The sequence below is a fragment of the Diorhabda sublineata genome, chromosome 8, assembly GCF_026230105.1.
Source record: "Diorhabda sublineata isolate icDioSubl1.1 chromosome 8, icDioSubl1.1, whole genome shotgun sequence".
Classification (NCBI taxonomy): domain Eukaryota; kingdom Metazoa; phylum Arthropoda; class Insecta; order Coleoptera; family Chrysomelidae; genus Diorhabda; species Diorhabda sublineata.
The window spans coordinates 18933034-18956507 of NC_079481.1; the positions used below are offsets into that span (position 1 = coordinate 18933034).

General features: G+C 33.2%; 1 protein-coding gene across 1 annotated transcript in view; it reads left to right on the forward strand.

The window, feature by feature from the left end:
* LOC130447740 (twinfilin) overlaps positions 1-23474 on the forward strand; it is a 40894-nt gene that overhangs the window by 13784 nt on the left and 3636 nt on the right. The window contains exons 5-7 of the mRNA XM_056784721.1: positions 4742-4979; positions 11247-11390; positions 22185-22303. Coding sequence (XP_056640699.1) covers positions 4742-4979; positions 11247-11390; positions 22185-22303 — 501 coding nt within the window. The remainder of the gene's footprint in view (positions 1-4741; positions 4980-11246; positions 11391-22184; positions 22304-23474) is intronic.

The following is a 23474-nucleotide window of genomic DNA, read 5'->3' on the forward strand; positions in this document are numbered from 1 at the left end:
CTGTCTTTATAAGTTCTATAACTTCTTTACTAATTTCTGGAGACTGATTACATTTTCGTAATTCTGATTTTACTTTTTCGCACATTAACTTTATAAGGTTGAATATGCAATAGTTAGGAGGTAGTCTGAGAAGAGTATGACCCTGTTCTTTGCACAGCTTGTCAATATAATGAATTTTGCCCATAGAATCTAGCAAGAATAATGGTCGATCCGAAATCTTTCACTGCATTTCCTTTTTTGTCTTTTATAGAAACACTAGCCTTGTGAGTCAGTAATAATCCGACGTCGGTTTATTACTGCTGGACGTACTTCGAGTATGTTTTTTTCAACGCACTAAATTATTTCTGGGGAAATCATGTCTGTCGTTTTCGGTTTAATTCTACTTAAAGCATCACCAAGCTATCGTAGACTAAAAAGCGATATGTCATTTTGATTATTCGACCGACAACGCTCTACCAGATATCTCAATAAATGATTCATTTTGATATAGGAATATGAACCCTTACGGTGCCTAGTTGCTGAGATATAGGGTGCTCAAAATTTTAAATCAAAATAAATCAAGGACGCCTTTAAGTTTGTTTTTCAAATTTGGTGCCCAACATGCTCCTTAATAAAGTAATATTTTGACATAAACAAACTTTGAAAAAATTTAACCAGTGGCGCGCTGTCTGTGTATTTCTCACTTTTATCCCCCTATTTTTTACGCTACTGGAGCAAATTATTTTTTTTTATTTTGTTTTAAATTGGCTGATTATTTTTAGTTAAAAAACTTATAAATAACCTTTTATGGAGCTAAAATGAGCGGTGTTGTAGAAATTTGCCTCTAAACAAAAGTCTGCGGGTAATTAAATACTACTCAAAATTTCTAGTAGGGGTTATCATATTTTCAAAAATATGTGTGTTGTATACCGACGAGGCTAGATTTAATAGGGAAGGAATTTTCAACTCTAGAAATAGTCACATTTAGGATGAAGAAAATCCGCACTTTGTTCGCGAAAGGGGATTTCATCTTAAATATTTGGTTAATGTGTGGGTGGGTATGGTTGGAGATTGCTTAATCGGGTCTTACATTTTACCAAATAAATTAAATGGAGCAATTTATATGTGCTTTCTGGAAGAAATGTTGAATGAATTGTTGGAGAATGTACTGTTAAATATTAGACAACACATGTGGTTTCAACAGGATGGGGCATCTGTTCATTTTGCTTCAGCGGCAAGAAATTACTTAAACAGACGTTTTAGAGAAAAATGAATTGGCATTCAAGATCCCCTTACTTAAATCTTATCGATTTTTTCATATGGGGCTATTATATGAAGTCCTTAGTGTGCGAAACAATCATTGCATCTGAATAAGATCTAATAGCTAAAATTCAAGCTGCGGCAGAAATCATTCAATTCCATGCAGATTTATTGTCAAAAACACGTTTTTCAATGACAAAACGGTGTAATAAGTGTATTGAAATAAGCGGCCAACAGTTTGAACAACTACTGCAACTTTGTCAATTTTGTTATTGTTGTAATGCAGTGTTGTTTAAATTTAGTTGGTGCTATTATTATTTTTATTTTAATTGCCAATTTTGTTATTATTGTAATACATTTTTGTTTGAAATTGAGATTATGAATAATTTTTATTTGTTTTGAACTATTTATGCTTAATCATTATTGGAAATTAAATGAATAATTAATTAATTTGTAAATTACATGCTTGCAGACTTTTGTTTAGAGGCAAATGTCTACAACATTACAACACCGTTCATTTTAGCTCCATAAAAGGTTATTATTTTTTTAAACTAAAAATAATCGAGTAATTTAAAACAAAATTAAAAAAAGAATTTCAGGGGCGCAAAAAATAGGGGGATACATTTGAGAAAAAAATACAAATGCGTCCTTAATTTATGGCAAATTTTTGAATTTGATTTAAAATTTTGAACACCCTATATCTTAGCAACTAGGCCCTGTAAGGTTTCGTATCTATATATCAAAATGAATAATTTATTGAGATCTCTCTGTGGTATAGCCTGGTCGGTCGAGGATAGAAACACCCTGTATAGTGGAATGTTGTGGTAATAACTTTGCTGCCTCTCTCATCATAGTTTCTTGTAGTATTTGTTTGGTTAGTTTGTAAACAACTGCTCGATTTTGCACCAGGACAACGCACCTGTCCATAACGTGCTATCTGTGAAGCAGTATTTGGCCAGTAAGCGCACTCCAGTGCTTGAATACTCACCAGATCTGGCACCGTGTGATTTTTTTTTGTTTCCGAAGATAAAATCTGCTTTGAAAGGGACCCGATTTGAGTCGATGGAAGCGGTAAAGCCAGACGTCGTAATAGTAGCAACACAGGATTTAGCACATAATAATTGTACCTTGATATTATTCGTTTGATACGCAGATAAATGCATGCTCCATATGCCTTATCGCTCGCGTCGGAAAATCCGTGTAATTGAATTTTTTAACATCTGTGGTAATAATTACGGTACGTTGAAAGGACAATAAATTAAGAGCAAGTAATTGTTCACAATATATTAAAGATTCGTCTCAATCTAGTTTGTAAATCCATAAATTTTGTAAAGTTATTTCAGCCAGTATGATAACTGGAGATAGTAATTCCAAGGAATCAATGATTTTGGCTACCTCGTATAAAATAGTTCTTTTGGATACTCTCTTGGCTTGTATAGGCTTTACGGTAGCGGTGTGAGTCCCAGTATACAATGCGGTCCATATGCAAGGAATAAATTCAATTTTAGCGTTATTTTACCATGTGAAAAAACCTTAAACGGGTCGATTTTTATTTTTAAATTGAAAATTAACAGTATGAAAATATTATCTCCCTCCACCTCACTTTTGAATTATAATCAACCTCTTAAATAAGAAAGAGGAGGTGTTGTACCTTGTTGGAAAGGGATTTTAGTCCTATGTTCAGCAATATAAAGTTCTTCTAAATATGGTGCAATCATAATTGAGAAAATTGATTTTCAAGATGTAAAATTGTGATAATGTCTCTATCACAAAGCTTTATGTAGAATGAAGGTAATAATGTCGCATAATATTTACTTTACAATTAAATTAAATGTTCAAAATAACCACCATTCATTTCTTTACAATAACCGAGGCGATATTTTTTTTAAAACGGGCATTGTTGTACCATAAACACAATCAAATGCATCATTTTGAACATCCATTTTATAATAAATGTCACGTTTTCAACTAAACGTCAAAATATGTTAATTTATTTTATAGTTTTAGATAATGCAAAACTCGATTACTATAGAAACCAATTGACATTATCTTAGACTATTTTATTATTTTTTTCTTTAAAGATAGGCCGGAAAGTAAATAAAAATGAGTCCGGTAAAAGCTTTTACCGGACTATCACAATAATTTTCTGGCTCTGTCCGACAAAATGAGATAAAAAAGGGATAAAATTGTATAATCTATGAAGAATAGTTTGAAGGGGAAAACAGATATTACAAAATCCAAAATATAATCCATAACATTATCTGCTAATATAGAGGATATTGAAGAGCCCTTTGGTGTTCCAAAGATTTGTTATATAGAATTCGTTTCAAAAAATATGAAGAATGCGCATTTTTGCAAACTTATTTGTTTCCTATACCAGTCGATTAAAATTTTATTTTCTTCGTTTCTAATAAATTTGGTGCCATGAAAAGGTGATGATTGTTCAGAATTCTCCTATAGTAAATTGTATATGAGGATCAAAACTATTGAAGTAAAATAGTAAATTATCAATTCCATCATATGGAAGGGATAAAACTATTTCATCTACATAGTTTTCGATGAAGAATAGCTTGAATGGTAAAAAAGATGTAATACCGTTCAATATATAATCCATAACATAATCTATTCGATTAGGAGATATTGAAAAGCTCATTGGTGTTCCAAATGATTGTTGCTAATTTTTCTTGCAAGAAAAATTTGTGTTATTAAAAATGAATGTTATTAATTTTTATAGAGTGTATTATTAAGTTTCCAATTATTACCACTTGTGCTGTCCTGTGCCGTAGAGCTGTTAGACATATATTGAAGTGAACATTACTAAGAAGTGATTACATCTAAAACTTAGAGAACATAATTCTGTTGAATATCATATCATTAAATATTTCATTAATTGTCAAGGAATCTTGGTCATAAGATTTTGTCAAAATTTCAGTTAAGAAAACAGTAATAGGTCCAATCGGAGTATGTATTGATACTAAATTGTTCTAACTGATAATGTAGGTTCATGAATTTTTGGTAAACAGTATCCTAACTATTTTTGAACCTTTACCTTATATAAAATCAGTTACTCCTGAACTTTCCAGAATATTAAACAACATTGCTTACAGTCGAATATTCAATATTTAATCTATTTTTACTAAAATAAATGATAAAAAACCAAGTAATAAATTGACTAACATAGTTTATGAAATTTCCTGTTTAAATTGTGATAAAAAATAGAATGTTTAATCTAAGAGGTCGCTTACCAATTGGCTAAACTCTCACAAAAGTTACAGGAAATTATACCCAGATGGTTGCTTACCTCTCACGTTTTCGATGAAGATCATTCTATGGATTATGAATTCATGCTATTCAAAATGACATTGCGTTTTGCAGCATCTATCATGTTTTTATAAATTCAGATTGGTCATACTACTGTAGTCTGTAAATATTAGAAATTTCTCTTAATTAAGCCATATATTTTATTCTTCAATATTCACAAAATGATTCACATAAATTTTAGGCTGATATTACTCTGAATGGCTACATAAAATATAAAAAATCGGCCGCAGCTCCAGCTCCTTTATCAATGAGGGAAGAAGAATTACAAGAACTCAAAAGAACTGAAGTTAATACGGATATTAGCGTTGATACAAAGCAACAGACTCTTGGAGGTGTAGTTTTTCCAATAACGGAGCCAGCTAAACAAGCTATATTAGATATGGTGAGAGGATTATATGACTATTTACAATTTAGGATAGGTAAGGAAAATATTTTATCAATTTCCGTTTTTTGGTATTTAGATTACATTGATATTTAATAAATCCTAGTTCATCTTTTCTTGAAAATGACATAGATGATATTATCAGATACTCTCAATCATATGCTATTAGAAAATTTGTTGATAATGCGTACTTATCAGTTTCTCTCTAAATTAGTAAAAAATTTCCTATGTTAAGTGAAAAATCTTGTATGAATTGTCTGTGTCTTATCAAAGAATGAAAAAGTTTCCTAATGAAGGTTCTATTGAACCAATGACTTATGTAATATCTAACATCTGGGATATGATAGTGGTGGTATGCTCAAGTTTTTTATACCATGTAAACGTGATTTATAATTATTTCCATTTTCTTTTGATGCTTCTTTCCACTTGATTAATGTATACTCCATATTATTAATTTTTCATGCTTCCAGGTGACAAATGATTATTTTTATTAAGACTGAAAGTAGTCGATTTGTCAAATTTTTATCTGTCTTTCAAAAATTATGAAAAAAACTAATTTTAAAACAAAATAAACGATTCCCACTATTCACCTCCGTAATAATATAGAAATTTAATGTTTCAAAAATATATTCTGCCGTTCTTCGAAGGAGAAGAGTGTGATTTTAATTGACGCTTTGTCGATATTAACATCCCCAATTGCTTGCAGTTGCACGGAGGGGTTTGTAACCACTGGCTAATTTCGACTTTATTACGTTTCATCAGGGTGGTTTAACAACCCTCGTCCGGGCTTGAGACCCGGTCAGAAGTCAACGTTTTGGTTGATACAACTTCATTAAATTGTTTCAAAAAATAACTGGACGAAAGTTGGTCTTAAATATGCTTTCATTTTTAATTATGGGGAATATGGGGCTTCATAAATGGAACAAAGACAGTTTTTTATTACATTCGAAAAAATACAAAATGAACGTATAGATAAAAGCATCTACGTACGTACGAGGATGTATTGATATCTAGTTAGCCTAGACCAGTTCCATGCGTTACCATAGCAACGAACAATAACTTATTAGAAGTGTCAGTGTAAAGTTTGACGTCAAAAAAGTAAAGACTTATGCAATAAATTGAAAGAAAAAAGATGTCCACCGAAATTGTGCAAATCGAAAAATTGAAGTATCGAGCCATCATAAAGTACCTCTATTTAAAACGGTTAAGAGGTAAGCAGGTTTACGAAGATATGCTAAATACCCTTGGTGATCAATGTCCTTCGTATGTGACCGTGAAAAATTTGACTGCAAGCTTCAAAAGAGGTAAATTTTCTATTGAAGATGATGACCAATCGGGAAGGCCAGTTTCTGTGTCAGTCCCCGAAAATATCATGACATAATTTTATCAGACCGTCGAATTGGGCTAAAACGGATATCTGAAGCACTGAATATTTCATACGAATGCGTTCATCATATAGTTCACGTCAATTTGGACATGAAAAAAATTGCTGCAAAATGGATCCCCAAATGTTTGCATGTTGACCAAAAGCGCGCAAGGGTAAAAGCATCGCGTTAGATCTGTGCTCGATTTGAAAACGATGTAGACTTCTTAAACAGAATTGTTACTATAGATGAGACTTGGGTACATTTCTACGATCCAGAAACAAAGCAACAATCGATGGAATGGCGACATTCTGGTTCTCCTAGACCTAAGAAGTTTCGTGTCCAAAAATCTGCTGGAAAAGTTTTTGCTTCAGTTTTTTGGGATTGCCATGGAGTAATCATGATTGATTTTTTGGATAAGGGTAGAACAATAACTGGAGAGTACTATTCGACATTACTGACCACTCTACGGGAAAAATTAAAAAGAAAAGACGCGGAAAGCTATACAAATGTGTTTTGTTTTTGCAGGACAACGCCCCTGCATACAAATCTCATGTTGCCATGCAAAAAATTCTTGATTTAGGATTTGAATTACTAGAACTAAGAATTAAGAGGATTAAGAATTAAGAGGAGAATATGTTGAGTAATAAAATATTTTGACATTGAAATTTTGTTTAGTTCTATAGTAGGCTAAGAATTTTTCAATATATCCTGGTATATATTAGAATATCATATAAATCACGACTTAAATTATCGTGGGATGGCTCTAGCTGCCAGATATCTTCGTCCTCTATTTCATATGTCCCAGGTGTAGTGCTTTGGAGTTTCGAGACAATGTGGATAGAGGTTTCGTTCTCTGCGCAACACAATCTGCAGGCTGCATTTTTCGCCAAGTCTAACATCTTCAGGTGTTCAATAAGGCGATAGTGCATTAGATAAATACATAATTATCATGAAACTACCACTTTACAAGAGATCACCATAATTTAATCTTTCATCTACACCTTTCAAAATTCTATTAATTTTTTTACATAATTGAATAAAACTATATTTAATATAATATTTAACAAGTCAGTTTGCATTTCAAACGTATTATAATTATCGCAAAGAGGAAATTCATTATTTTTACCCCTTAATTATTCTAAAACTATTTTTTTAAACTATATTTATGAATACTGGGAAGTATTTCTATTATTTCAATTGTTATTTGATTGATGACAAATGTTATTACTAAGGATTAACAAGATGGTGTCCCTCATACTGCTGTAATCGCAAGTGTTCAGGTAATTCTTGTGATGAGGACTACAGAAGTTCCTTACAGAAAGTGCATGGATACTTTCGAAGAAAGCGTTTCGTTACCGCCCCGGCAACGTAGGAGGCAAAATCCTACACTAGCACATTTGGCACAGTGTTTGAGGAAATGCTACCTTCAACCTCAGGACATTCTATTTCCTCTTCTTAAAGCAATCGCTTAAACGATCCTAACAGCCCTGTTGATACATCTTTGTTGCAATTTGGCACATCACTGTGAGTAGAACTCAATCCATTGACTATAAGCACCTTATAAGCGTTAATAAACATGGAACAATTGGTATCCATGTGCATGACTTTTTATCTATGAGATAAATTTTTCCACCGGATCTTGATTTAAGTATCTCGGTGAAAAATACTCCATAAAGGAAAGTTATTTTTTTCACAGATAGAGGAAAGACAGTGGAAATCCAATTGTTTAAGGAAGGGGTTTGGGAACGGGTTGGATGTTTTATGTCTGCAATGCTTGACATTGAGGAGATTACAGGAAGAGATGATAGTCAAAAAGCTTTATGGCTAGATGATTTACTTACTACACGACGTAACGGTTTTCCAGGAGGAGATCCCGTTAACACTATCAAAGAACAATAGGAGAGCAGTGTCAACTTCTTCAGGTTTAATGAACCCGCCCTTGTGTGTATAGCGCTAACAAGGGTGTAACTGAACACCTGTGAAGCATGTTTCACCTTCATTTTTCTGATTCTGGAATATGAAAGGTGATCATCAGTTAGCTTGAAACATGGCACAAAAATTCCTTACTGCTGAGCGATAATGTAGAATTGAAAAATATGAGACTACGACTATGAGACCGCGATTACCGCCGTCCATTGAAAAGCAAATGTCCTTACTTAGGAAGCCGTTCTGGATACCCTCCAATAAATGAGAAGGGTCATAAATGTGGACAATCTCCTGTTACCCTATTATAAACAGTATTAGACCTTCAAATTTCCTTTTTTTAAAACTATTGATGGCAGCTACATTTGTAGACCCTTGATCACATATTACAAGTCCTATAGCTTGTAACTGCCCAATAACACTTTCAATGCAATGGGACAAGTAGACTATTGGAGTTGTGTTTTGGTAAAACACTAGCTGCTTCCAGGAGGCTCACACGCCCTTGGCTATAAATACGAGAGCATGGTCAGCAAATTGTATTGCAGTTCCTGTACTCCTTCTGTAGTTTGCCAAAGGAAGACTTCAAGTGTTCAAAAATTCGGGAACTGAAACCTGGGAAAAAAGGTACTCTATTTAATGTTCTTGCACTCCATTTATAAATAGTGAGTGAAAGGAGTTTATCGTCAAGACTAAAGCGCCGGCAGCGAGGCGACAACATAAAGTTGCGCAATTGCGTGCCCAAAAACTGTAAAAAAACTTTGTTGGAATTGCATAAATAATGTAATAAATTCCCTCTTTTCTCCAGTAATATGAAAAGGTGTGAACGAAGAAGTTATAGACAAAATAATTGAATGCAATTAAAATAATATGGAAAAATTTGAAATTTTGATCTGCTTTAGTCTTTATCAAAATATGATTTGATATTGACAATCTGAATAATTATATTAATTAATAGATCACCTTCATCATGAATATCAAAATAAAAATCAAATTGAAAAAAACTTACCAGAGTCTTTGAAAAGCTGTCTTCTTCGTACATATACTCTAATAGGTATTTGTACTTTCAACTCAGTGGGAGTAGGTGGGGTTTGTGACATTTGATCTACAATGACTACAAATATTATTAAAGATAGTTATATAGACTCTTATTGGCAACATCTTATAAGTACATCTATTATGCCGTGTTGGAACGCTTTATTGAAGTGGTGCTTGTGGTATAAACCAAAAGTTATCAGTGGAGTATCCAACAAGTGCATTTAGTTTGAATATTAACAAGAATAAAAAATACCTTACGGGAGGCATGGCACCGTACCCTTTACTAACTAACAAACCTTTGTCATCTTTTTTTAAACAGCTGAAATGCTTTGGATATATTTTAAACTACCTATTATGTTGCCTATAAAACTGATCTTAAATAATTAACCAATACTTTCCTTTCATATAAATAATATAGGACTATAGATAAAATATAAATTAGTAAATATTAATATCCTTACGTATTCGAACCACAATGTGACACTTAACACTTCTGCACATCCATTTCAGGTATCAAAATAACTGGATGTGATTTTAGGTCTCTTCTGTTTTAAAATTAGTCTTTATTAAAATATTATTTGATACTGACAATTGGCATATTTATATGAATCAATAGATCCTACATCATGAATATCAAAATAAAAATAAATTAAAATAGAAATCTGTTTTAACAAATCTGTGCTATGGGATCCATCCATCCATATCAAGTGTTATAGCACAATTAATAACAGAAGATCTTGAGGAAGCTGTCTCAAGCAAACTCACGTTACATAAAATTAACAATAACATAAGTACAGAGTGTTTTATGAAACCAACTTGATCTTCAAGATATTTAAACTTCAATTCGTGTCATCCTATATCACAAAAAAGATCAGTGATAATAAGTTTGGCTGATAGATCTATATCAACTATCAAATACTGAATTTAGATGCTTAAATATTAAAAAATCAAAAACTACATTGAAAGAAAATAATTATCCTTAAAAAACGCTAAACACCATATTCAAGAAAAGGATAAGCAGATAATACAATCAATTGAGGAATAAAACATCAAAACATAAATAATTTCTCCTTATCATATGTACGAGGACTTTCCCAACATATATCGAATTATTTCAATAAATATATTAGTGTAAGTCATAAAGGAAATAATACATTATCCATATATTTCACTTAACTAAAATCTAAAACACCAAAAAAAACAAAAGAAGTAATATTAATATCAAGTGTCTTGTACTGCCTATATAAGGCAGACATCTCAGTATTTAGAAAATAGACTAAAAAGTCATCAATAAATTCAATTATAAAATTTTTAAAATGATTGGAACGGAATAATACACTAAAAGGAGAATTTTTAGAAATGGTTCACATTCATAAGAACAAAAAAGCTATAAATGTTAAAAAAAGACCTAAATAGTTTAAGTAAAATTTATAACTCCATTTTGTAAAAATAACTACAAATAATTTAATTGATTACTGCTACATATTTGAAATGTATGAATTAACCAAAAATTCTTTTTTCTTGTTAGACCAGATTACTATTTTGATTTTATTTTGACATTCATGATGTAGGTGATCTATTGATTGATAAAATTACGCAAACTGACAGTCTCATATCATATTGAAAGTAGTCGAAATGTAAAATTTTCATATTTATTTCAAAAATTATAAAAAACCTAATTTTAGAACAGAAGGAAATCAAATAAACTATCTTTTTGAATTATGTAATTACGTAACTTCACCCAGTGGTACTAAAATTTATGTGCAGTATCAATGAGTTATCTGCAACCTTTAGGTTGAGTGAAATTTAATAAAAAATAATAATCGTAGTATTAAATTTTCTCATTTTTACTGAACAATAACACCATAAATAAGTACACTACAACTAGTGTTCTGGTACAAGAATAATCGAATTCTAAAAACCATATTTCAAATTCCAAATAATTTTTTGAATTAAAAATATTTTAATTATATTTTCAGACATCGAAGAAGAAATTATTCACTTAGTATGCGCAGAAAATATTACTTTACAAAAATTGCCTTCTAAAGTTCCTATTGATAGTGGAAGGTATCATTTATATAAATTCAAGCATACCCATGAAGGTGATTATATGGAGAATTTTGGTAAGATATATTTAACAGTCACTGACGCTTTAAAAAATGTCGATAAAGATTTTTCTATGCAAATAATTAAATGTTTGGAAATGGAAGAATAAAATGTAGAAATTTAAATATTCCTATTGATTATTCACGTCCAATTTCCTTTTTTTAAATTTGGTTTTCCTTTCAATTTAATATATGCCTACATTGAGACTTTCCTTTAGTGTAATAACATGATTAAAGTGATTATAAAATTGCAGATCCATATTTAATATTAATCAATTTATGTATTTAATTATTTTATTATATTAATCCATTCTGAAAATTATGATGACATACTTAAATAAAATAGCAAATTTGCCTAAAAAACTAATAAACATTCAAACAATTTCAACAAACGTCAATATAATAGTGTCGATGATAAAATTAGACCCATTTTTTCGTTAAAATTTTGTATGTTAGGAATCGCCTAAGATGTATATAAGACACTAGTACTCTTGATGAGACTAGAACATTGAAAAATTGTGCCAAAAGTTTTTACGTAGGTGGCTGAAATTAATATAAATAATATTTCTAATTCTAAAAGAATTTTCTAAATAAATTTTTAATGTCGAAAATAAGAGTAATTTATATTTAATTAACATTTCTAATGTATACATTCTAAAATTGGAATTTTGACTACTCAAATTCCAGTTTTCCTCAATTTTTGAGGAAAACAAAAGTTTCTGACGAGTCCGGCTCTGGCAACCGTAACGTTAACAGTGAAAGTGTCAGTTCTTATAAAAATAACTCTTTTTCGATAGTTATCACAGTCCTAAAATCTATGAAACTATAGATATAATCTTTTAGAAGTGTTCTTAACTCAGAGACATATTACTCTAAGTAGAATCTCATACATTCATACTAAAACAGTGAATTTGTACACACTGTGCTATCAATTTTACACCGCACTGGTTTGGAAGAAGAATTCGCAAAAAAACAAATCAGCCCTTATCAACTTGATATGAAGGGGCCTGTGCCAAAACAGATCCGCACTCTCGAATCAAAGCGGAAATATTTCTAAAATAAATGATGCAAAATACAAATGTTGGTACTTCTGACTACAGAAGCTCACAGAATATAAAACCTACAAAAACATACTCATTTATACTTAGTCAACCGCAATTTCCTACAAAACATCAAGCAATTGTTTTTCCAGCTGTTGATAACCTGAAAATTCAAGATTACCTGATATCACTTGGAGAACTAATCAGTCCAAAAAATATACTATTCACATCGAGGCTGTCAAACAATAGAATGTGCATGTACCTCGTAAATGAAGATACTGTAGACCGCTTCATGGCCTTTCATAAAGGGCTGATCATTATCAACAACACTTCGATCCAAGCCCGAAAGCTTATAACACCTTCCAAAAGATTAATACTCTCAAACGTATGCCCCACCACACAACACTCAGCTCTAATCGATGAACTTAACAAAATAGGTTTCAATACACTCTCACCAATGTCTTTCCTCAAAATTAACTCCACAATTCCGGATCATAACCACATCTACAGCTTCAGAAGACAAATCTTTATTTCACCATCCACAATCCAAATACCCGACTGTCTAATGATTACACACGAGAACACCAGCTACAGAATTTACCTATCCCAAGACCGTCTACTATGTTTTACATGCAAAAAACCAGGTCATACTGCAGCAAACTGTAAAAACTCACAATTACAAACTTATGAAGAACCCTAAATAACTGAACTACCACAAAACCCCACCCAACCTTCCCAGCAGCCCCAAAATACCGAAGCCAATGCTCCACAAGCACACACCAAGATCCCATCAGAAACCCCTATAACACCTCACTCTCAGAATGTACCCCCCATAAAAATAAAAGAAATTCCGCAAAACAGCACCAAACGCAACTACGAGCAAATAATTACGCCTCCTCCTCAAACAAAAGGAATTGTGCCAGAGAACCCCAAGAAACCTTCTTTCCCCAAACCAAATAGGCCAAGTAAAAAACCTAAAAATAAACCAGACATCTCTACAGAAATTCTCATGGAACCAATTGGAAAAGTCATTTCAGAACAGAATCCTCCTTTCATATTGGACCACAACCAGATATCTGACCTTTTTGAAAATGTCTACGGTTCATCTGATCCATTTAGCATTTGCCATAAAAAAACAGCTGTCTAGCTATTTTCTTTGACATTAACCGAGCTTTTGACACTGCAAGGCATGATTACATCAAAAAAATTCAACATACATGGTCACTACCTGGATTTTACCAAAAACTTCTTGAGAAATCGAACATTTAAAGTTAAAACCAACGGCACCACCTCCGAAGAAACATATTTTAATAATGGTATACCCCAAGGATCAATCATAAGTCCCACACTCTTTATCATCGCAATCAACGACATCCTGAAAAACTGAAAGTTACCAGTGAAAGCTCGACTATACGCAGATGACTTGGTTGTTTAATGTAAAGGAAATTATATATTAAATATTAAAAATATTAAAAACCTCTTCTCTCAAAGTCAGGCTTTTATCCATAAGTTAGAAAAAGTCACAAAAAACTGGTTTTACTTTTTCAACTACAAAGACTCGCTATATTCTTTTCTCAAGACAAAAGAACATACCAACTGCACCGGTACTGAAACTTTATAATGAAGACATAAAAATGGAAACATCAATAAAATTTCTCGGTATACTATTCGACCACACACTAAGATAGAACTATCATATTAGAAATCTTCTCCTAGTTTGCAACAAACGACTGAACTTACTGAAAACGCTAACGAACAAAGAATGGGGTGCAGATCGACAAACATTACTAACATTGTACCGAACACTTATTCGATCGAAACTAGATTATGGGTTAATTGTATATTCAACAGCAAACAAATCGCTTCTGAAAAAACTCGACACTTTTCACAATTCAGCCTTACGTTTAATAACAGGTGCATTCAAAACAACACCAGTGGAAAGTCTGTACTGCGAATCAGGGGAATCATCCTTGGGAGACAGAAGAATATATTTGAGCCTTACATATGCAGCCAAACTAAAATCCAATCCTTCCAATCCGACCCTCCAAAAATGCTTCTCCAAGACATTCCCAAATCTTTTTGCAAATAAACCCAGAACCCCCAAACCTTTCTATGCTAGAATTCGATCATATCTAAGCGAATTAAATTTCTTTATTCCTGAATATTCCTATTGAATCTTCTCAAACTCCGCCATGGACAATAGAAAGCACCAAATTCATTACCCATCTCACCTCTTTCGACAAACACCACACCAACCATAAGCTAATCGAAGGACACTTAAATAACATACTCAATAAGTACAAAAACTTTTTACATATTTACACAGACGCATTAATATCTCAAGATGGTACGGGGATCGCAATCATTACACCAACTTCCAAATATATGATAAAAGCTCCTCAAACCCTATCCACTTTCACTGCTGAATTATACGCAATATATCGAGCTACCCACTTCGCCGCTTCATCAAACGAGCCTAATCATGTCATACTCACAGACTCTCTTAGCTCAATCCAAAGTCTTCAAAAAATTCACACCACAAATCCATTATTAATAAAAATCAAGCAACAACTGCAATACACAAAAAATAGTATTCTGTTGGATCCCCTCACACATTGGAATAAAAGGAAACGAAGAGGCAGACCTGACTGCTAAGGAAGCTGTAATTAGTGATAGTGCGGAGTGCGCGAACTTTTTAACTACTACAATCCTAAAGCGTAAAGTGTTTAATGAATGGGAAAACAAATGGTCAACATCCACACATAAACTTCGTGAAGTGAAAGACTCAGTAAAACCTTGGTCAATCTACCGAAAAATCGCAGAGATGAAATTCTTCTAACACGTCTGCGTCTAGGCTATACGCGACTGACGCATAGCTACTTATTTGATGCGAAACCTGAACCAACATGTAGTAACTGCAATTGCAAATTGACTATAAAACACATAATCGCAGAATATCCATGTCTTAACTCAGAAAGATCATCATCAAATCTACCACTCGGAACAATACGTGAAATTTTAGGACAAAAATACAATATTATTTACCTTAAAAATTACCTTAAACAGATCTCTATCAAAAATTTAATTTAACAAATATTCATAGATAAAATCACAATCTTTACTAAATCGCTAATAACCAGTATACGGTTGATGTGAATTTTGTAATAAAAAAAAAAAGTTTCTGACAAATGGACAATAAAAAATATTTCCATATGGTGCACACTTTTAGGAACTAACAGTTAGTACATTGTCAATAGCTTTGCAGTATGTTATTACTTGAACTACTAATATAATAAATAAAAAAATATTTATATTGAATTTTTCAGTTTTCCCTGCCTTTGTACCCAATTACATGGGATTATCATTCTCTCCGTCTATTGAAAGCGTGATTGATCTGTGATTAGATATCTGGGTCTGTTTTTATTTGAATATGGTCTATATGGCTACACTATTTCACTGCGACCCCTTTTGTAGAGAAAATTTTTCTCATCATATCTAACTCATATTAATTTGTTTTATAATTAAAAAAAAATACTTTTCGTATAACAAAAAAATCAGTAAATTGGCCTTTGATAAGATGTATGTGGCTGCAAGTTTACAATTATCTCATCAATGTTTGGATATATGTTGCTAATTGCAATCCGCATATCATCTTCAAGGTTAAACGAAAGCTGTATTTAGTTTTTATTGAAACTAGATTTACATAAATACGTTAATGCAAATTTTATTAAAATCCTGATGGCATTCTGGCTTAAAACGCGATATTGCTTTTTGACGGTTAGCCAGTTTTTGGCAAGGCTGAGTCGTAAATTTATTTCAAAGAGTAAAATCGCTAATTAAATCTATCAATTGCTCTTTCTAACTAATTTGAAGAGTTGAACTGCATATGTCGTAGGAAAATGGATCTTGAATCCAACCAAGTTCGTTTTTAGGAAAATCCTCCAATCTTCTCAAAAAAATTTTTCTTTAACTTTTCAGTGTGATTCGAAATGATGTTTTCAAACATCAGAAAGCATTACGAGTTTCTTTAGAAGTGTCTTATCTAATAGGAAAAATAAAAACCCATACAATTGGAAAATCACTTATCCTTTCTGCAGCAATTATGCATGGCAATAAATATGGAAATGAACTAAAAACATTACGTTTTGCTATGAAACTTCGTTGGATAGTAGAGTGTGATAAAACAAAAAAATCGACTTTGAGATCATAGATTTGACAATAAAATGATTCATAAAATTAGAACCTTATATAAACTCGCAGCACTTTTAATCAACCGGTTTTTTTTGCCCAGAGGTGGGGTGGAAGCTAATGCCTTCTTCACAGCGGGCGGGTCCAAATGCGGTGAGTTTGTGTGGGACTCTCACCCACTAAACCACCCTCCTCAATCCTCCGGAGTGTCGTACGCCGGGAGAACAAGAAATTGTCATTGCATCAGCGTACTACACTTAATCCACCAGTCCGTCAAGACGGCACAAGAAGAGAGAAAGTTACTGAGCCACTCCACCAACTTCAAGGTCTTACAGTTCCCAGGAGTGGAAATCAACCGGTTTGGAAAACTCGTTACTGAAAATAGTCAGTTTTCATTAAAATAATCGATTCTATGAAAATCCTGGAGTTAATAACATAAGAAATGCTGACGACACTGTCTTAATAGCAGAGAATATAGAAGACCTTCAAAGAATTACAGAAAAGGTAAAAAGGGGCAGCAAGTAATATGAGCTACACATGAATTTAAATAAAACTTAATACATGTACTTCTCGAAAATGCAAAATCAGAATGCACAGTTACAAATTGGAAATAACCACATTGTACAAGTACAGAAATGCAAATATCTAGGGACTTGGATTAATTAGAGAAATGGTAGCACTAAACAGATAAAAGTAATAATTGAAATTGCGAAAGTGAATGATAAAATGTTATATAGACTCGATCCTTCTGTACGGAATGGAAGCAACTACTTTAAACAAGGCAAAAATGAAAAAACTGGAAGCCTTTGAAATGTGGATATTGAAAAGAATACTACGAATATCATGGACAGATAGAATTACAAATGATAAAGTTTTACGCAAAATGGCAACACAAAGCAAATTATTGACTACCATAAAAGTCCGCAAATTAGAGTACTTCGGTCATGTAATGAAAAAACAAAGATTCGAATTCCAGAGATTGATTATGCAGGGAAGCATAGAGGGAAAGAGAGGTATAGGATGGCGAAGAATATCACGGCTGCGAAACTTAAGGGAGTGGTTTAACTGCACATCAAACCAATTGTTTAGAGCAGCTGTGAATAAAATACAAATTGTCATGATGGTCGCCAACCTTCTTCCGAAGATGGCACTCGATGAAACTCAAATAAAATTATTATTTACTGGATCATATCAATACAACCAAGCAATCGCCTATCTAGCTGAAATATTTAACTCCGACGATACGCTAAGCTTAAATTTCGTTAAAGACCAATCGAACATTTGAAAACTACACGTGAGATCACGATATATAACACGACAGTCATATGTTTTGTTAAATATATTTAACGTAGGAACGATTGTGATGGAATAACTTGTTATTTTTATGAATGTCCGAATTAACGTCGCACAGTAGAATATTTCTCCAATTAGCTAAGAGAATTTATTACTTACAATAGTAAATGTAGGCTATCAGTACTTCTGCTCTTCATACATACAATGAATCATGGAAAAAAAAGAAAAAGTTGTAGCACTGAAAATATGCCAAAGAAAAGGTTGTGCGTATTCAGAGAGGAGTGGATTAAACAAGAAGAGTCGCTTAAACCATGTACAAGTAATGTTCACAAGTCCTCATGCAAATATTGCAATAGATTTTTCTATCGTTCATGGAGGCCGTAGTGATTTACTCAACATTCACAAGGCGAAGAACACAAAATAAATAAAGTCACAGTTGCTTCCGGTTCTTCGATAAGAAATTTTTTTTGCTACTAAAACATCTCCTGATAGTGACAGGATGTCTTTGGCAGTGTTAACCTCTGTATTTCATACACTTAAACATAATTTATCTTATATGTCAATGGATTTAGTCACAAGCTTTTACCTAAACTAAATGATGACTCAAAAGTGGCCTCACAAGTTTCTTTTGGAAGAACTAAAGCAGAAGCTATTGTAAAATATGTACCCAATGTTTACAAAATTATTAGGGACAGTTGCTTTTCTCTTTCTGTAACAGACTCATCGAATAAAAGAAATAGGAAGTTCCATCCAGTGTGCGTGCAATATTTCACTGAAGAAAAGGGCATTTGCACCAAACTGCTTGATTTTACAGAAACATACACAAGTTTAAACTAAGTTTCAGCTTTTTCTGCTGTTAATACAAATGCAAACATGGGTAAGAACTGGTCAACATCCACTTTGTTGAAAGATGAAAATCCAAACTTGTTAAAAGCAGGCTGCTTTTGCGATGATATTCATAATGATTTCCGCAATGCTATTGGCACGTTAGAAGTTGATATTGAAGCAGTAGTTCTAAAAATGTATTTTTATTCATCTGCTGTTAGGCGAGATTCTTTGAAAGACTTATTTGAATATATTGTTGAAGAGTACATCTATAAGGATCTGCTTAGGTATATTATCACAAGGTGGTTAAGTTTGGCAACTGCTGTTGATAGAATTATTAGAAACTGGACGGCTTTAATGGCATATTTCTTTTCAGAAAAGAACAATCTCCCAAAAACATTGAAAAATGTTTTATTTTCTTTAGAAGACAACTCTATTGAAAGTATTGAACTAAATGAACTTACAATAGTTTTACACTTTATCAGTACATTATGTGTCCGTGGTCTTTGAAGCTGCCAGCAAAAAACTGCAAAATGAAGGAACAACAGAGGGTGAAATTTATGATTTAATCGTTAAATTGGTCAAGCTGCTAGAAAGCAGGGTAAATGATAAGTTTTATAGATCCTTTGAATCAAAAACTCTAAAGAAGCTCAGTGATAGCAAGCGGCTAGCCATGACAAATGAGCTGAATGATTTCCTTCAAACTGCTATTAATTATTTAATAAAATGGTTTGATTTTTCTGAGTAAAACCCATTCTACATCATAAGACCAATGAGCTTAAACCACGATTTGAATTTTGATGATTTAACTAGAATTATGGATCAGCTTCATATTGAAAATGACATAGTAGTTGGAAATATGTATCAGGAATTTTCCATTGTAAGGGACGTTCTTAAATATTTAATAGAACAGAAAGAAATCGATGTTGGTTCTAGGTAGAAGATGTTAATTGAGAACAGCACTGCCGATCTACCAAATATATTTAAGATTGTTTCTTTTTGTCTAAGCATACCTCTTTCAAATGTCTTTGTTGAAAGAATATTCTCATACATGGACTTGAAGTGAACAATTTTTAGAAACAGATGTACACTTGAATCAAGGCGAAGCTAATTGTAGCAATTAATTCATCTGATAAGAGCTGTTCGGATTTTTTTCCAAATATTAGAGTTAATAGTAGAGTTTTCACTTTTCAGCCGAGATTCACTCGGATGCCTTAGGCCCATAGTGATGCCCTTGCTGACTTTTCAGTCAGCACTATTTCACTCCCCTTCCCTATTTCTTCCGTTGCCAGGTCCTTGCCCCCTTTCCAAGTTTTTCCAGTTTGCAATGAAGTGATTCAGGTCCTTAACACCCAGCTTCGCTGCTACTTCCAAACATTCCAATATTTCACTTCCCATGCATTGTAGTCGTTTCGACGCCAATGCTGTGCAGTGACACATTAGGTGTTTTATTGTTTCTTCCTCTTCACAGAGATCGTCGGTTCTGATACCCATTTTCCTGCAGTGATCGGTAATCACTGCTACTACCCTTCGGATAGAGGCTTTCCTATAGCCTAGCAGTTCTGTTGTCTTCCTCTTCTGTAGCACCAACCACAAGTAGCGTGAGATGACACAGTCTTCTCTATTACTCCATCTCTTGCAGTGCTCTCCCTCTAATGTTCTATCTACTATGTCTCTCAGTAATTTGATCGGTGGTAGTGGCAAGCCCACTGCTTCGTCACCGCTCCTGGTCGTTCCCGATTTGGCTAGTTTGTCTGCCATTTGATTGTTGTGTCCAGGTATCCAGCAGAGTCTAACCTTTCGGTCACGAATCCATGACAGGGCTTCGCGACAGCTCACCACTGACCTAGATCTCACTGCCGTAGACGATAGTGATCTCAGAGTCGCTTGGCTATCCGTGTAGATTGTGATATCACGCACCGTTTCATCTCTGCTTCGGATTAGTTCCGCGGCTCGTTCTATTTCCCGCAGCTCGGCCTACAGTATGTTGCAGCCATTTCTAAACATCAAGAATTCCCTTATTCCCAGAACTTCAGAGTATACTCCCGCTCCCGTCCGTTCGCCCTTTATGGACCCGTCCGTGAAGATCGAGGTACTTACTGTTCCTGGGTTCCTTTCCCAGTCTTCTCTCGTTGGTATGAGGATGTTCAGTTCTATATCAAAGGTCAGTCTGGCGATAGTATAGACGGTGCGTTGTTTCAACACACCTTTGCCTACTGTATCCGCCATATTCTCTATCTCCCATAGATGGATTGTTTCCACAGCCCAGTTTCCCTCAGTCTGAGGGCACTTTTAGCTGCTAATCCTTTTATGTGCAGATCCAGTGGTTTCAGATTCAGCGCACATCCAGTGCGGCTTGTGGTGCGCTTCTTTGTGCTCCTGTTATGCTTATGGCTAGCCTTTGCACCTTAGCGAGTTTTTCCGCATATTTCTTCTTATTCATGGCCTCCCACCACACTATGTATCAATCCCGTATTCTTGGTTCAGCTGAAAAACGCTTTCAATTATTTAAAATAGACAATATTACAGTCTCAATTTAAGAAGATAGTGAAAATGATTGTTTTTGTTTATTATATTATTATTAATACCATATGATATATTATATTTGTCAAATATATTTTCAAAACATTTCAAAAAATGAAAATAGTACTTGCATAGTTTCACTATGATAGATCAAAATAAATATAAATGTAAAAATTTTTAAATGAAAATTTTTTCTTAAAGACCCATTTCGTTTTTATATCCCTCCTATCTCATATAATTAGTTATAATTTTTTTAATACTGTTCTACCCTCTCAAAGATTTTGAAAAAAATATATGCTAGGAAGTATAGTGACGTTCATTCGTAAAAAAAGTGAGTCTAGTGTCTCTTAAACTACGTAAAAGTCTTGTGTTTGAAAATTTTTAATTTATGATATCACTGGAAAGACTTTTGTATAATACTGCTTTAGCGCATCTAATGTTTGCAAAAAAATCATAGTAAAATTTTATGTTGTAAAAGAAAAAAATATTTTCTCTCAAATTCTATCAACATCAACATAACTAACGAGGGGCATCTGACCCATGTTTATCCTGCCATACTCTTTTGTTCGTTTTTCTCCATCCTCATTTTTTTACTCCAATTGCGTACTCTTGCAATCTCCATATTTGTAATATTTTTTCCGATCCATTTTGAATTCTATCTACAATGTTTTTAATTTCAAGGGGATCATAGTCTGCATCTTTAAGGTCGAGTGTGAATAATATATTATTTTTCTTTTCGTCTTTTCTAAGTAAAATGTCCTTCATTAAATTAGATATTACAAAAAATTATGAAAAAATTACATTTAATGTTATCTGACGCATTTATATTACGAATATTGTGCCCTATGTATTTAATCAACTATTTCACTCAACATTTCTTATATGAAGTGTTGCAATAAAAAATCCACCTTATAATTAACTAATTGGGGATTTTCTTTTTTAGTGTTTATATATTCAATGCCAGGATATAGCTGTCCAATTAAAGAGAGGATGTTGTATTCTAGCTGTAAAAATCCTTTTACAGATACTGTATCCAGTTTAGGATTAGAAATAGCAAAGAAGGTTGGTATATTGAACATGAACAAAAAAATGCCTATATGATACGACCTATAACCAGGGAAGTAAATTTTTCTGGCCAAGTAATATCATTTTATACTTTCCTATAATGAAACAATGTGGCTAAAGGCTCATTAGTGCTATTGTAAAAAACGTAGCTAATGCTAATCTATGTCGTCTACGAGGTTTATGAAATTTTCTGCTAAGTTTTAAATATTGAGGATTTCAATGAGTTCATAAAGTAACTTACTCGTACGTTTTGGTTATAAAATTTTTGAGAAAAAAGTTTCTCAAATAACTCAAGCCATTTGTAATCAATGAGAAGTATACTGTAACATTTTTCTTATTTATTTACACTCCTATTCGTGGGATGACTTAATAAACACTGTCTCTTACGTTATTTATTTATACACTAGACAATACACTTATAATAATTTACTTATAAATGTCACTTAAATAATTTCTGCGATTATTTTTACTCGATATTTTCACTACGACTATTTATTTAAAATTGCGCTACATAAACTTCTGTTCTGTTCCTAATGTCCAATTGGAAACCATGAAGATTCATTATGCCCATTCCCATAATCACGTAATCTTCAATTTCAGCTACAATTACCTTATGTGTAAACTTTTCTGTACCAATTGCCAATTGTATTTGTATTCCTCAATGAAGGTCGGCACTCTTACTTGTGGCGGTTCGTAGTCAAATCCTGATTGGTAGTACCTTTTTCTTTGAGCTTATCAAATCAGATCTTATGATGGTTCTAGTTGCTTGCTCCAGTATCAACCAGCAGTGTATATTTTTTTCTATTTCTATTCTCCATCCACATATACACTGTTATTGCGACATCTGAGAGAAGCTATCTGTATGAGAGGGTCTTTAGAACGATTCTAGGTCTGTGCTGCCCTCTTCCGACCCGTTCTAGTTTTCCTGTGCCTGTGGTTCTCCATTTGCGGGAGTTCTGGGACGCTTACACGAACTTTGTACATGCCCTAGCTCTCCACAATTCCAGCATCGAATCTTTCTTGGCTTCTTTTCAACCATACCTTTGATCAAATTGAACATTTGGTTAGGTTATAGCAGAAGTCAGGGCATCTACTAAGGTTTTCGGATGGGTTAATCGAAGCGTCCTCTGCATACCGTGATCGCGCAGGCCATCAATGAGTGCCTGGA